Source organism: Podarcis bocagei (genome assembly GCF_964188305.1).
Source record: "Podarcis bocagei genome assembly, chromosome: 4".
In the NCBI taxonomy this organism is placed as follows: Eukaryota; Metazoa; Chordata; class Lepidosauria; order Squamata; family Lacertidae; genus Podarcis; species Podarcis bocagei.
The window spans coordinates 41,490,821-41,504,775 of record NC_138128.1 but is presented as its reverse complement, the minus strand read 5'-3'; the positions used below and the strand labels follow the sequence as shown (position 1 = coordinate 41,504,775).

The 13,955-nt window shown below is 44.1% G+C and overlaps 1 protein-coding gene across 1 annotated transcript; it reads right to left on the bottom strand.

The window, feature by feature from the left end:
- Window positions 1-441: 441 nt before the first annotated feature.
- ILKAP (ILK associated serine/threonine phosphatase) lies at window positions 442-10,720 on the bottom strand. The gene is made up of 12 exons (XM_081192702.1): window positions 10,555-10,720; window positions 9,869-9,934; window positions 8,665-8,721; window positions 8,066-8,185; window positions 6,787-6,913; window positions 5,794-5,900; window positions 4,692-4,785; window positions 3,811-3,898; window positions 3,132-3,253; window positions 1,786-1,905; window positions 1,557-1,638; window positions 442-746 (listed from the first exon to the last, which is right to left on the bottom strand). Exons 1-12 carry the CDS (start codon window positions 10,613-10,615, stop codon window positions 606-608), a joined length of 1,185 nt encoding a protein of 394 aa, XP_081048828.1. The 5' UTR covers window positions 10,616-10,720; the 3' UTR covers window positions 442-605.
- Between the last annotated feature and the right edge of the window lie 3,235 nt (window positions 10,721-13,955).

The following is a 13,955-nucleotide window of genomic DNA, read 5'->3' as shown; positions in this document are numbered from 1 at the left end:
GATGCAGAGAGCAATCCAGTGGGTTTTGGTGTGAGATCACACCCCAAAAATTTTCCTGTGTGATCGTCTTTTAGCAATTTCCATGCAAAATTAACAGCCGCGCTTTAAAACTCCAGATGGAGTATTACAACTGCCTGACAGGGAAATTCCTGAAAGGCAACTATGAATGCATAGTTAGTTCTCTCAAGCTGTATTGAACTGTTTTGAACTCTAGAGCATCTTTTAACTCATGAAGATCAATACATCATTTCCTTCCTCTACGTAACCAACACAAAATGCATGTATTTTGTGCTTAAGGTGCTGGAATACAAAAAACAAGGTGCCTTGTGCAAGTCAAGCACTATGAGCATCAACTGTACATTATTTTATCTAAGAAGTTCGCTCGGTGGATTAGACGGCCCCATTCCATCCAATTGTGATTCTATGAAACAATGAACCAACTTGAACAGTTAGAAAAAAACCCTTTTATTTACAAATAAGAGCATTCGGGGGCAGAAACACAACCGAAACCCTACATACACACATACACACTCACAGGCACACTAACTTGTTCCATTAAATCCACGGCATGCTGCTAAGAACCTCACTTGCACCTATTCTCTGCATCACTGCTCAATCCGGACCACCACAACTGTGACGTTATCTGCAGAGCCTCGCTGCACAGCCTTGTTGGCCAGCCTGTTACAGGCTGCTTCATACCGGGCATCAGCAGCTGATTTGGCATCTCTCGTGGGAATCGTTTTGTCCTGTTGGGAAGCAGAATACACAAATGCGGGGTAGTTTCTTTTCACTTAATTTGCCGAGAGCACCTCAATGCCCATGTCTCTCATTCCCAGAGTAACTTCTAATTATTTACAATGTTTGTATATCATTCGTTCACAAAAAATATTTGGGAGGTATAGGGACTTTTCAACACCCACAACCCCTGGTACACTAGAAAGTACAAACATGGACACTTAAAGTATTGTAATAAAAGTAAAATCGGCAGCCGAGGATACAGTAGTGCCAAGTATCTATTAAGCACTAAAAATGTGGCTTTAGAACTAGAAAGCTGCGTGTGCGTGTGCGTGTGCATGTCTTCAGCTAGCTCTGAAAAGGCCACAACATAGACGTCAATGAAGTTCTTCTGGGGGAAGGCATTCCACGGCTGGGAAGTCATCAGTGAAGGGGCTCTTTCCTTCACAGCAAACAACCTCATCTCATTTGAACAGAAACACTCAAAAAAGGGCCTCTACTCAGTCTTGCAATTAGCTACTTGCACTGTCATCTGAAAGGAATGTTTTGGTGTTTTTTTAAACTCGCCACAAGCCCCCCTGCCACCTGCTGACATGGGGACAGAGGGACCATCTCTCTTCTGCCCCCTTCCCACCTGAAACAGCAACTAGACATATATTAAATTTTATGTGGTCCTTGCTTGGTTGAATCAGGGCACGCAACCCATCAAGTGGATGTCTTACATGCCACGCAAAGAACAAGAGTGAGTGTAGCTCCTCTTCCACATTCCTTTCCTAACAAGCAGCCCTGTCTCTTCTCACTCAAGCCTATCTTCCCCTTACCTCCAAACAAGACATAATGAAGTTCACAGCTTCATCTGGTGAGAAGACTTTGAAGAGACCATCACAAGCCAAGAGGATAAACCTGGAAGAGCAATTAGTGATAAGTTTTATGGGGGGAGGGGGGATTAGGACCTAGAAACAAAACAGAACACAAGGAGTAATTTAACGGTTTATTCTAAAGACACCCCACTTGTATTCTCTGCATTTGCGTACTTGTGTCAGGTTTTACCTGTCGTTGTGTGTAAGCTGGCAGCGCTTGACATCTGGCACAGAGATGACCCCAAAGCGCTTGTACTGCCCATCCCCAATGGAGCGAGAGACTTCCAGGACACCCAAGACACGTCCTTCCCTACACAAGTGGGGAGAGAGAGCCTATTTCAGCATGCCACTGGGTTTAATCCCCAAAGTTGTCAGGCTAGAACAGGGATGGGAACCTGTGGCCCTGCAGGTGTTGTTGCCAGCTCAACTCCCAGCAGCCCCATGCAGCATTGCCAACGTTCAGAGAAGATGGGAGAGATATTCCAGCAGCACGTGGAGGGCCAAGGGTTCCCCACTTCTGAGCTAGAAGTATTTGGGACCAAGGTGAATCCAGTTTACTACAGACTCTAGCTAGATGCTTCACAAGTAGTCTACACAATTCCTTTTGCAGCTTTACCATATAATTATAGAACTCAAAAGAGAAAGCAGTATGTTTTGATCACAAATTGGCACTTGAATGTTAATTTGTTAATATGATCTGAACACCTGCCCTAGTTATGCATTCACTTAAAAGTAAGCTGAACTTGTTCAGTATGGCACACTCCCATATGCCCTTGCAGGACTTTTTCTGAGAAATTCAAGAAAAAATTTTCATTAGGAGACCAAGTGGCAACATGTGCAGGCTTTTCAAGTATAAGAAGCTACATTCAACCCTGTCATCTCCCTGTTCCCAGCCACTCTTTCAAGGGATCTCAGGAAGCAAGAGCTGAGAAATATTTCTGCTTGAGAATCTGGAAAGCTATTGCCTTTCAGAGAGCAACAGCACTTGGCTCTATGTACCACTGGCTGAACTAGTTAGAAGGCAGCTCCTTACACCACATGGCAACAATATTTTCAAAGTCACAGCAGCACCTTTGTTTTTATCATGCAATGACTCAACAGCACTTTTGGTAAGAATCAAGAACACTTGGTCTCATTAAGAAGAGAGTTTGGCATCTGAGCAGCTGGATTAAAGCTATCTGGCCAGCAGTTAAAGGGCCCTGTTTGCTCACAAGGTCAGATGCATTGACATTTTTACAGAGTCACATTATTTATACACTCCATCAATAAATACAGTACCAGTTCATATTCATACTCTATATAGCTAGGAAAAATACTAAAATATTTCAATTATTAACATTTATCTACATAGGTAGTTAAATGATGGCTTCTAACAAAATAAAAAAGCCAACTCACATAGTCTACAGCTAACAGTTAATAAGAATTTTCCACAGTTCAAATGAGCATTTACATTGGGCGGCCGGAGGGGGCGGTTGCAGCTAAAAACCCCAAATGTTGCTGAAGGGCTATTGGATGAAGAGAAGAGAAACATGTTACCTGACATTCCCTCCAGCCTTTTGGATCCTCATCCGCTCATCGTATTGAGTTGGGTTATGTTCTTTACTGAGACTTAAGGCTGTATGTTTCTGACTTTCTTCATTGTAGCGACACAGAAGCGCCTGCACTGACAGAAGAACCCTCATGAGCAAGTAGCAAGGATTTCAAGTCTCTGCTTGGGGCATTATAGGGTACAACTCTCCACTGAGCAAACACTTAAACAATTTCTAAGCAGTGTCACTCTACTGCACGCCTCCAGCCATAATAATAATAATAATAATAATAATAATAATAATAATAATAATAACAACAACTTATTTATACCCCGCCCTTCCCGGTTCAGAAAACCAGGCTCAGGGCAGCTAACAACAAATTTAAAACACAAAATGGCCAGGACCTGAAATTGGCTTGAGCTGAGAACATCTTAAAAATTGATGGAAGACACCACCACTGAGTCTGTAACGCCATCTAGAGTTCACAAAGAAAATCCAATGGATCACAGAGCTGTTCCAAAGCACATTTCCTCCCAACAACTAAATTTGGTGGACACATTGCAAGGTAATGACAGTGCTAAGGTACAACTGCTATAGCATATTTTGGTGGAACTGAAAAGATTAGCCTCACTCAGTAACAAGAAAAATGCATTAAAACTGGACCCACAACTTCTAGTGCTGCTTACCCTGCTGTCTCCAAGGTTGGCAATATACAAAGTATTATCAATCACCAGCACACAGGTTGCTGTGGAGCCATCCTTCCAGGCAGGTTTCCTGTAAGGACAAGAAAGTGGAAACAAAAAAGTGAGTTCAAGCAAGTTCCAAATTGTTCCAAGAGTCATGCTGCACAATTATGGAGACTGATAGCCCAATGCAAAAAAGAGGGGGGATTAATGGACCACTCACAAGTTTAAGAACACACCTGTGCTATAGCCCCCCTTGCAGTTTGAAATGGTTTGAGTTCACATGGAGGAGTGTACAATTGAGTATGTATAAACTCACCCACAAAGACTCCTGTAATGGAAAAATAGTTATCAAATTATTTATTTATTTATTTATTGCATTTATAGCACACTTTTTTTTTTGCCAAGGTGCTCAAGGTGGCATAAATGGTTCTCACTGCCTCAATTAATCCCCACAACCCTGTGAGGTAGGATTGGCTGAGAGACAGTGACCGGCCTTAGGTGAGTGGAAGTGTGTGAGGATCTGAACCCAGGTCCTAGTCTGACACTTTAACCACTATACCACACTGGCTCTGCAAAAAGGAGGGGGTTATGAAGGTGGCTTTGTTTTAACGCTACTTGACAACTTTCTTTCTCATCTGTAGGGAACATCTGATAAGGGGAAATATGTAAACATCTTTTCTGAAGTGATACAGCCCCAAATACGCTTAACACAATGCCTATATCAGGCATAGGCAAACTCGGCCCTCCAGATGTTTTTGGCCTCCCATGAGCCCTAGCTAACAGGACCAGTGGTCAGGGATGATGGGAATTGTAGTCCCAAAATAGCTGGAGGGCCGAGTTTGCCTATGCCTGGCCTATATACTTGGAAAGTTTACACTTACTGGCTGGAAGCCTGCCTGAGAAACTCCTCATCGGTGTATTTGAAGGTGTCCAGAAGGCATCTTCTTATTGTTTTCTCAACACTGGGCACATCTCCTGTTATGAACACGAAGGAAGTGATTAGCTACTTCCCTCAAAACATATTCTGTGCTAGACAAATCAAAATTCTTGCTCAGGATTACCTGAAATGTTGCTTACAGAATGTATTATGACTAAAATACTAAGTTCCAGTGTCTGCTAAAAACATTCCTGTGTGGCCAAGCATACCCAGATACTTAAAACTTTAATCTGTTTTAGTATTTTAACTTCTTGTTTTAGTATTTTAACTAATCTGTTTTAGTATTTTAACTTCTTGTATGTTTTAAGATATTGAATTTCCCCCTCTGATTTTTTGGTTTTATCCTTTGTAAACTGCTTTGAGGGTTGTTGTTGGTTTTTTCTTTACAATAGTTTCTTTACAATCAAGCGGTGTATAAATTTTATGAAATAAATGAAAATCTGCAATTCAGATTAACCGTTCAAGGAGGGCACTTTGCAACTGGGTTGTCCCTGCAAGGAAGGATGTCCTCCTAGAGGCTACCCACCATCCTTCACTTGGCACAGGACAGGACTGCAGAAAAGGACATCTGTAGGCAATGTCATAGTTTGGTTAAATATATATTAGAGAAGGCACTCCTTCAGATAGCTTGGCTCCAATTTGTTTAGAGCTTAAACAGGACCCCAGGACGATGGTGTGAAGGGACACTGTGTTGAAGCTCAGCAGGCCTGGGTCTGTCCAATGCCTGAGTGAGAGGTCACCCTGAAGTCACATGTGTGCCAGCTTGGCTTTCAAGGTGGAATAAAGGCAGGATACAATTTTAAGGAAGACAAATAATTGAAACCAGGAGTTTTAATTGGGTTCAGAAACAGACTGGGTGCCAGTGCAGCTGATAAAATTACTGGGCATTGTGCACCCAAACAAGCACATAGTTTCTTCTGAGCAAGACTCACCAACGTGCAGCAGCAGCAGCAGCTATACTGCTTTAAAACTAGTGCTCAGGAAGCAGGAAACCCCAGAGAATGATATTGCACACACACACTGCACTCCCCAACCCCCATTTTTACCTTTAGGGAATTTTCTGATCAGGTTTTGATGCAGATTCTGTGCTGCATACTTTGAAGCTCGAACTCCTCCGTGGCCATCAAAGACAGCAAAGTATGAGACACGAGTACTGTAAAGGAAGACAAGATTGACCCCACTCTCTGGAAGTGGCCAAGAAACTGACAATGTGCTGAGCTTGCATCACTAGCGGATCTGCAAAAAGCACAACCTTCCCTCATCCGTGTACCACAAGGATAGGCAATCTGGTTTTTAACAGACGCTGTTTGACTCCCAACATCAGCCCCAGCCAGCATGGCCAATGGTCAGGGATTACCATTCCCGACATGGATTGCCTATGTAAAGGTTTCACATTTCTCTTTAAATTATGAATTTGTCAATGTGTGAAGCAGCCCCCAGTATCAACAAGGACCCAGATCCTAGGTTTTCCAATGCCACTGGTAGAATCTTAACAGTTACATAGTTTGAGATCTTGCCTCTTTAGAAGAATACAGAATAAAAAGGATGGAAAGCATATATCTGACGTGCTCTTTTAGGATAACTTGGGCCCAATTTTCTGCTGTATCTACCAGAATTACATCTGTAAAGAAAGGTGCATTGAGGTGTGAATGTGTGTGTTCAACAGGAACAGAAGAATCACACCGAGTCATACCAACTGCCCATTTAGTCTAGCATTCTGTGCCCACAATGGCCAACCAAATGTTTTCTAGGAGCCCAGAAACAAGGCCTAAGTACAACAGCACTCTTATGCCAGTGCGACACTCAAAGGCATGCCATCTCCAACACCAGAGCCGATTTATTACATAGACATTATGTCTAAAAACCATTGCTAGCATAACACATTTCAAAAAGGAAAACACTATTTCCAGACACCAAATCAACTGGAAAGCAACTTTAAAATTATTGTCCCCATATGGCAAAACAGGCTATTCAGCACAAAGTAGGACTAGGACACACACACAACAGTCAATATGATCATATGCAAATATAATACTCACATCTGAGAGGGGAGGGGGCTGCACTCTTCTGTGATATCATTCAGAATGACATGGGCATCCTGCATCTCTTCTCGCTCTCCCTTCCTCTCTGCCACGTAGCCCTTCAGACCAAGGATACCTGCAGAATCTAAAAAGAAAGCAAAAGATACACACAGGATTCAATCCTTGAGCTCCCTTTTGCACAACATCCCATTAAGTGGCCATTTTGCTTAAGACAGTATCATTCTGAAAACCTCTTGGTAACAAACTACATGTAAAGCCTTAACTAGACTACTAGACAGCAACATTATAGAATAGAACACACCAATTAAGAGTACACTAGCAATGCCAATAAAACAAAAGAATGAAAGCACCATTCAAGGCAATGTAGGAACATTCCCAAGTTGCATTCACATTCATAAAGAATCTGCTGGCAGAATACATTCTAATAGAAAAAAGCTGTTCAACTGGGGTTAGAACCCACTGAATATTCTTAATTTTTAAACCTTGTGGCGTTACTGTGTTAGCCACCACAGCGCTAGACTGCACAGCTACAGCTTGATCAGGTGCACCAGAGAAGACGTCAACATGGTGCACCTCTGGGATTTCTACAAATGCAGTTGATGTGAACAGAAGCAGATGTGACTCACGTCATGCCACTGTTGCCACATCACAATTCAGTTGGGAGATCGAAAGATGTTTTTGCTTCTACACTCTAGGTTAGCTTGGCTAAGAAGCCTCCTACCTGAGGCAGACGAGGAAACAAACAGAGCTTGTATGGCATGGCAGCAGTTAGGCCATGTTGCAAAGAGCACCAAGAAAAAAAGCTTTCATGGCAGTGGATAAAGAGACATGGACACAGGCCTGTCTTCAGATCCTCGTTCATCTTATCAGGCAATTCTTGTTTTGAATTGTGCATAGCACCTTGTTATTGTGAGCCACATTGAGGACTGAGCTGCTTGAAAAGCAACCCAGAATTGTCATGAAAAAGCTACCAACACCAGCCTCTCTCACAAAGTTGTTCTGAGGAGAAGAGGGAGTAACAGACACATACATTGTCCTTCGCTCCTTGGAGGAAACATGGCTTACCGATATAATAGACACAATAGTGTCTGCAAGGAAACAAGAATACCCTTAAAAGCAGGAAACCCTGCAGAGGTGAGACATTTGTTCATGAGCATCTTATACTCCTCCCCCTGCTCATTCCTAAAAATGATCACAACAGGAAACAATCTCACTTTTGCCCTAATTTAAGGCAGCAGTAGAATAGAAAATATGTGGCTTCAGAGTGTCTGAAAACCTTTACAAACTTTCTTTTCCACAAGTTCTTCACTCCCATTCTTCTCTCCCTCCGTGGATTTCCTCTTCTCTCCCTTCCCATGGCTCACGGGAAGAGAAACTTGCTCTGCAGGATGTGAAGCTGAGGAACAAAATGTCGGTCAGTTATTTTATTTATCCGAGTCATTTACTCAAGTGATACTGTGACAGAGTACACAATCCCTTACTGGCTGGGATTATGCAGCCAGATGAGATGGGCCAAATTATGCTGTAATTATGCTGTAACACTGGCTACACCACCCTTGATTTCTCCTTTATATAATCCTAGCTAGAGGAAGCTCTAGTATTAACAGCAATAAAAGATACCAAAGCAGTTGCCAGCCGGGAAGTGAACAGCCAGCACACAAGAGCTGAAGAGACAAAGAGGGTGTGGTGTGGAGGGAACAATCCACCTCCTTCAAACCACTACTTTTGAGCCTGAAAATGTTCACCTGTGACCATTTGATGAAGCCCTTCAGTTAGCCAACTTCTGAAGCACTCAATAATGTTTCATTCTCAGGTGTGATCCTATTACAGCAGTGCAATCAACAGCAAAACAGAAATATTGAGACTACTGCTCACCTGAGTTTCCGCTGCTGGCAGGTGGGAGGTCGTCAAAAAGCAAAGAACCGCCGGTTCCTAAAACACAAGGAAACGTGTGTCCAGAATCCAGGTCCCAGAGCAAACAGATTTCTCAGATAGTTTCATAAAGAACACACAATCTATAAAACAGAACTGCCAAGCTAAAATGTCTATTCTACAGCAACCAGCCTTTGTATTATCAGCAATGGCTCTCTAATCAGGTAAACCTGAGTGCGATGTACAAATGCTGCTTGTGTAGCAAGCTGAAGAACAAAAGTAAACTTAGGAATGTAGCTACACATTACAAATGCAGGCTTGGATGGTCAAGGCCCTGTGATACAGGAATGGCACCCATGCTAAACAAAGAGACAGGGTTCAGCCAAGGGGTAAATCACAATTGGGACATCAGCACAGCATCTTCCCAATCCTACAGGCACCTTGAGTCAGAGAACTCCCCCAGCCAGAAGCAGCAACTATATCCACCATTATTCACTTTTAAGTGCCAGTCAAAAATGTTCCTGTTTACTCAGGCATTTGGTTGTTAGTTGGGACCATATACGATGATACCCTACCCACATTTTGGGAAACTTTTAGCCTCCAGGCATTACTGAACTAAAATGCCCACCATCTGTCTGGGGCTCACAGAAGATGTAGTTCAGCAACATCTGAAGGATCAAAGGCCCTGCCCTAGTGTGTAGTGGTGTTCAAGCTTTTAGTGGGGCAGGGTAGGATTTGTTTTTTTCTATAATATTGCAGGATGAGCACTTTTGAGTAAATAGCTGTTTTATTCTTTTTTATGTTTTAACTTATGTATTTGTATGTGTTTTTTTACAACTGAAAGTCACTTGGAGACATTTTACACAGCAAGTAATGAATGCACATTAATAAATAATAAACACAACTTCTTGCTCAGGAGTAAAGGCCCACTTTGTGATGGAGTTTCGATGTACATGTAGTAAGTTGGGGCTGGGACAAAGAGTACATATGAACTGCCATAAAGAAAAACATTAGTCAAGGAGCAATGGTGTCCTGCTTTCCTCAAAGCAAGTTACATACATGAAGAGGATTAAGAGTGCCTGCTAGTCTTCCCCTGAGGCATAAGGTGGGCACATCACTACATAAGGTCCTAACGAACAAAACAAAAGGAGAAAAAGGAGATGACCACGCTAGTCAGTGAAAGACATGATGTATACAAGAATCATACCAAAGTCAGTGCTGCTGACTGACGGAAGTTCATCAAAAAGCAAAATTCCTTTCTGCCCTTCTTTCCCTAAAAAATAAAGAGACACAACAACAGATATCAATTAGAGAACATGTGACCACAAGGGACAGATTGACTTCTTTCTTTCTTTTTTAAAAAATAATCATTCAAAGCGTAAATCTCCTGGGGGCAGAATCAGTTGCTCCTCCTCCCTTCCTAAGCAGCTAACAGTCAAAACAATACAGTACTGGAAAGTCACGGAAGCAGCAGCAGCAGCAATTACAGTACCTCGGAAGCCGTTACCCATGCGCGTGTGTGTGAGTGCGCGCTAGGGCTTTCACCCAAGAAAAGGACGCGCGTGCGCGCATCCCGGTGTCAATACGCGACGCGTGCATCCGTGTACGAGTTCACACGCGCATGCGTGCTGCACCGTGTTTAGCAAAGCGGGGCTAATCCTGGGCATGAAAAAAACAACACAGCTCGAAGGGACCATGGCTGCGCAGGTGGCCCCGAGTGCAGAGGGCGCCTTCCCTTCCCCGCCAAGAAATGAGGCGAATTCAAGGCTCCGGGAAGGGAAGGAGGGCGGGCGGCTAAGCTCCAGCCCGGCTCCTGCGGCCGACAGCCGAAGGCTCCTTTCCCCCCAAGCGGACGGCGGAGTCCAGGCCCCGAAGGGCGCCCGCGGCGCTTACCTGCCGCCGCCTCCACAGCTGTCGAAGGGGCCGCCTCGGGAAGGTCCCCGAACAGATCCATCCAGCCTCGCACTCGGCGGCGGCCGGCCCGAGCCGCGGCGACCTCCTCTTCCTCCTCCTCCACTCGCAAAGGCCCACCTGGATGCCAATCACCGCCGTGAGGCGGAGCCGACTCTCCCTCTCATTGGCTGCTCTCCTCCCTCACCTAATCGCTCTTTTAGAGGGGCGTGGCTCGAGCAGCCTCGCCAAAAAAGAAACGCGGGCCTTTTCATAGGCCAGCCGCTCTGGAGGGCGGGACTAGAAGGTTGTAAGTCAGTCTCCGTTACTCCTATGGCTCAGGGATCAAGGAGGAGTTGGCGCCTGCCAATCATCCTTAGGGGCGGGCCCGCCAGTTTTTCGTTCGAACGCTCTGATGACGCGCCGCGTTCTGCTACTTTTCCCCCCTGCAGTGAGATGCTTTTTGCAATAGCGGGAGGCGGAAAAATATTGACGGGGCACCAAGAGGACGAAGGGTTCTGCGGGGCGGAGGATCTTGCCCCTCATGCTAGCTTTCTAAGAGAGACACGGCCGTGTAGGTCAAATTAATGATTCTCCACAGGTGTGCTTTGAAACAACAACTCCCCCCGCCGCTGGGATGGATTGGTTACTTCTTTGTAACAATATGAAGCTGCCACTAGATGATGCCTGAGCAAGGCAAGAGGAAGTGTGGATGATATGAGACCTGATTTAAGGATAAAAAGCCAGTGTTGTGGGGTTTTTTTTGGGGGGGGGGCGGCGGCAAAGGCATAGCCGCTGGGATCAGTGCATAGCTGTCAACTTTTCCATTTTCTTGCAAGGAATCCTATTCGGAATAAGGAATTTCCCTTTAAAAAAGGGAAACGTTGACAGCTATGGATCAGTGCCTAAAAAGCACGAGACAAGTGGGAAAGTGTGCTTTCTAAGCACAGGACAAGGCAAGGAGAAGTGTAGACAAGCCCCCTAATGGTGGGAGAACACAGGATGCAGAGTAAACGGGAATCTCAGCAACCTAATTGAGAAGGGGGAATCTACTGACCAATCTCTGTAAGAATTCCAGTTCATCAGCAAAGATTTTGAGTCTCGATCGTCAAAACCAAAATGGGCTCTCCCCCCCCCCTTCTCAATCTACCTTTTGCCCATCCTTGCTCTAGCTGGGCAGCTAGAGGCAAAATAAGACGTTGCTACTGCACCTTTAGTAGTCGTGTAGAAGTGGGAATTGAAGTAGCTCTTGTATCACGTAGTTGGCCACTGTCGGAAAAGAATGCTGAATAAGACGGATCTACTCTTAACAGAAGGGACGCGGGTGGCGCTGTGGGTAAAACCTCAGCGCCTAGGGCTTGCCAATCGCATGGTCAGTGGTTCAAATCCCCATGGCGGGGTGAGCTCCCGTCTTTCGGTCCCAGCTCCTGCCCACCTAGCAGTTAGAAAGCACCCCTAAGTGCAAGTAGATAAATAGGTACCGCTTTATAGCGGGAAGGTAAACGGCATTTCCGTGTGCTGCGCTGGTGCCGGCTCGCCAGAGCAGCTTCGTCACACTGGCCACGTGACCCGGAAGTGTCTCCGGACAGCGCTGGCCCCCGGCCTCTTAACTGAGATGGGCGCACAACCCTAGAGTCGGACACGACTGGCCTGTACGGGCAGGGGTACCTTTACCTTTACTCTTAACAGAGCCCTGTCCTCTGCAACTCTCCACCTATCCTACATTAAGCGAATTATGGTTAGAAAAAATATTTGCTCGTTATGTCTTTCAGCTTATCCAGAGGTGCCACAGGCTGCAAGGAATGGTGTCCTGTGATGTTGGGTTGGAGGGGTATTTAATATTGACAAAGTGGTCCATAGGCTCAGTGGTAGAGCATGTGCTTTTATTTATTTATTATTAAATTTATTTCCTGCCCTTCCTTCCAAAGGAGCCCAGGGTGGCAAACAACAAGCAACAAAACAGTAACATATTTAAAACAATTCCAACACAGATGCAGACTCTGAAAGATCTCAACTTAAAAAGTATGTTGAAAGAGGTAAGTATTCATCAGGCCACAACTGCTCTGATAACCCCCATGCTGTCTCTTCTCCTTTTGCCCTAGTTAGCGGTCTTTCCTCCTTTCTTTCATCTCCCTGTCATCCTACATCTTCCAGGCTTGCTCTGACCCACATTGGATCACATATTACATAGCCAGGAACTAGGAGAGTCCACTTCTCATATGCATCTGCCTGTGTATTAAGATTGTCAGCAAAAATTCTGGTCTGGGTGCTCCCCACCTTCATAAGTTTATGCGAGTGCCTACCAGGGACAAGACCTTTTCTGGCAATATGGAATGTCCTCCCCAGACATGTTTGCCTGGTGACCACATTAATGTTAAGTGCCAGTTTTAAAGTTACTTTGCCCCAATTTGTAACACTGTAATATCATTCTTTCTCCCCCCCCCCCTTTTAAGATGGTCTATATAATATATAATTGTGCTGCTTGTGCATTTGCTGACCATGGGTGAATGACACAATGGAAGGGTTCTAAATAAAATAAATTATTGTCTTAAATGCTTTGGAACGAGTCATATGTTGTGTTAATAAGTTGTAAGCCATGTTGGAGATCGTTGGACATCTTTAAAATAACACCAACGTGTAGAATATCACTCTCATGACTTCTGAAAACAACTTGAAGGTTAAAAAAAGTGTATACCTTTGATAAAATTGGGTGGGGCTGCTTAGGGCAAGATAAAATTGTCTTCTGTGCATAAGAAGAGCACCTTTCTCACCTGGCATGTGGCCTGTAGGGCATGGATGCCAACTGGCCATCAGCGTTATAGACACAGAATATTTAAAGGAAAGCTCTCTTGTACGAACTGGGAAAATAGTACTTTCCATATTTGTTTACTTCTGAATTGAAATTTCTCCCCAAAAGAATGCTTTGTTTTGATGAAACAATACAACATTTGGTTAAGAGAACAAGCCAGAGGTCAAGAACAGAGTGTCCACTATTTGCATAAATGCCACATTTATTTCTTTAACTGAACAATGCCTTAAGTGTACACAAACAGTTGAAGACCCTAATTTCCAACACTCAATAGCTTTAAGACATCAAGAAAACTAGACTCGATTACTTCAGTATTGTTATTTATACAGTGGTACAGGGTGTGCCCACAGCAATCACATATATACAAAGCAAGAGAAATGGTCTCCCAGCATTTGGAGATGATGTCACAGGAAGAACTCATTTGGACAAACTAGATAATGGAAGCACAGGCAAAATAAGATTAATAAAAAATAAAAAGTAACCACAACCTTCATTTTTATACAGTAAGATCTTGATATTGAGTCACAGCTCATGAATGATAGTGATCCTCCCTACAGTTCATTGAACACACAACAGAAAGAAACAGTAAGAGCAT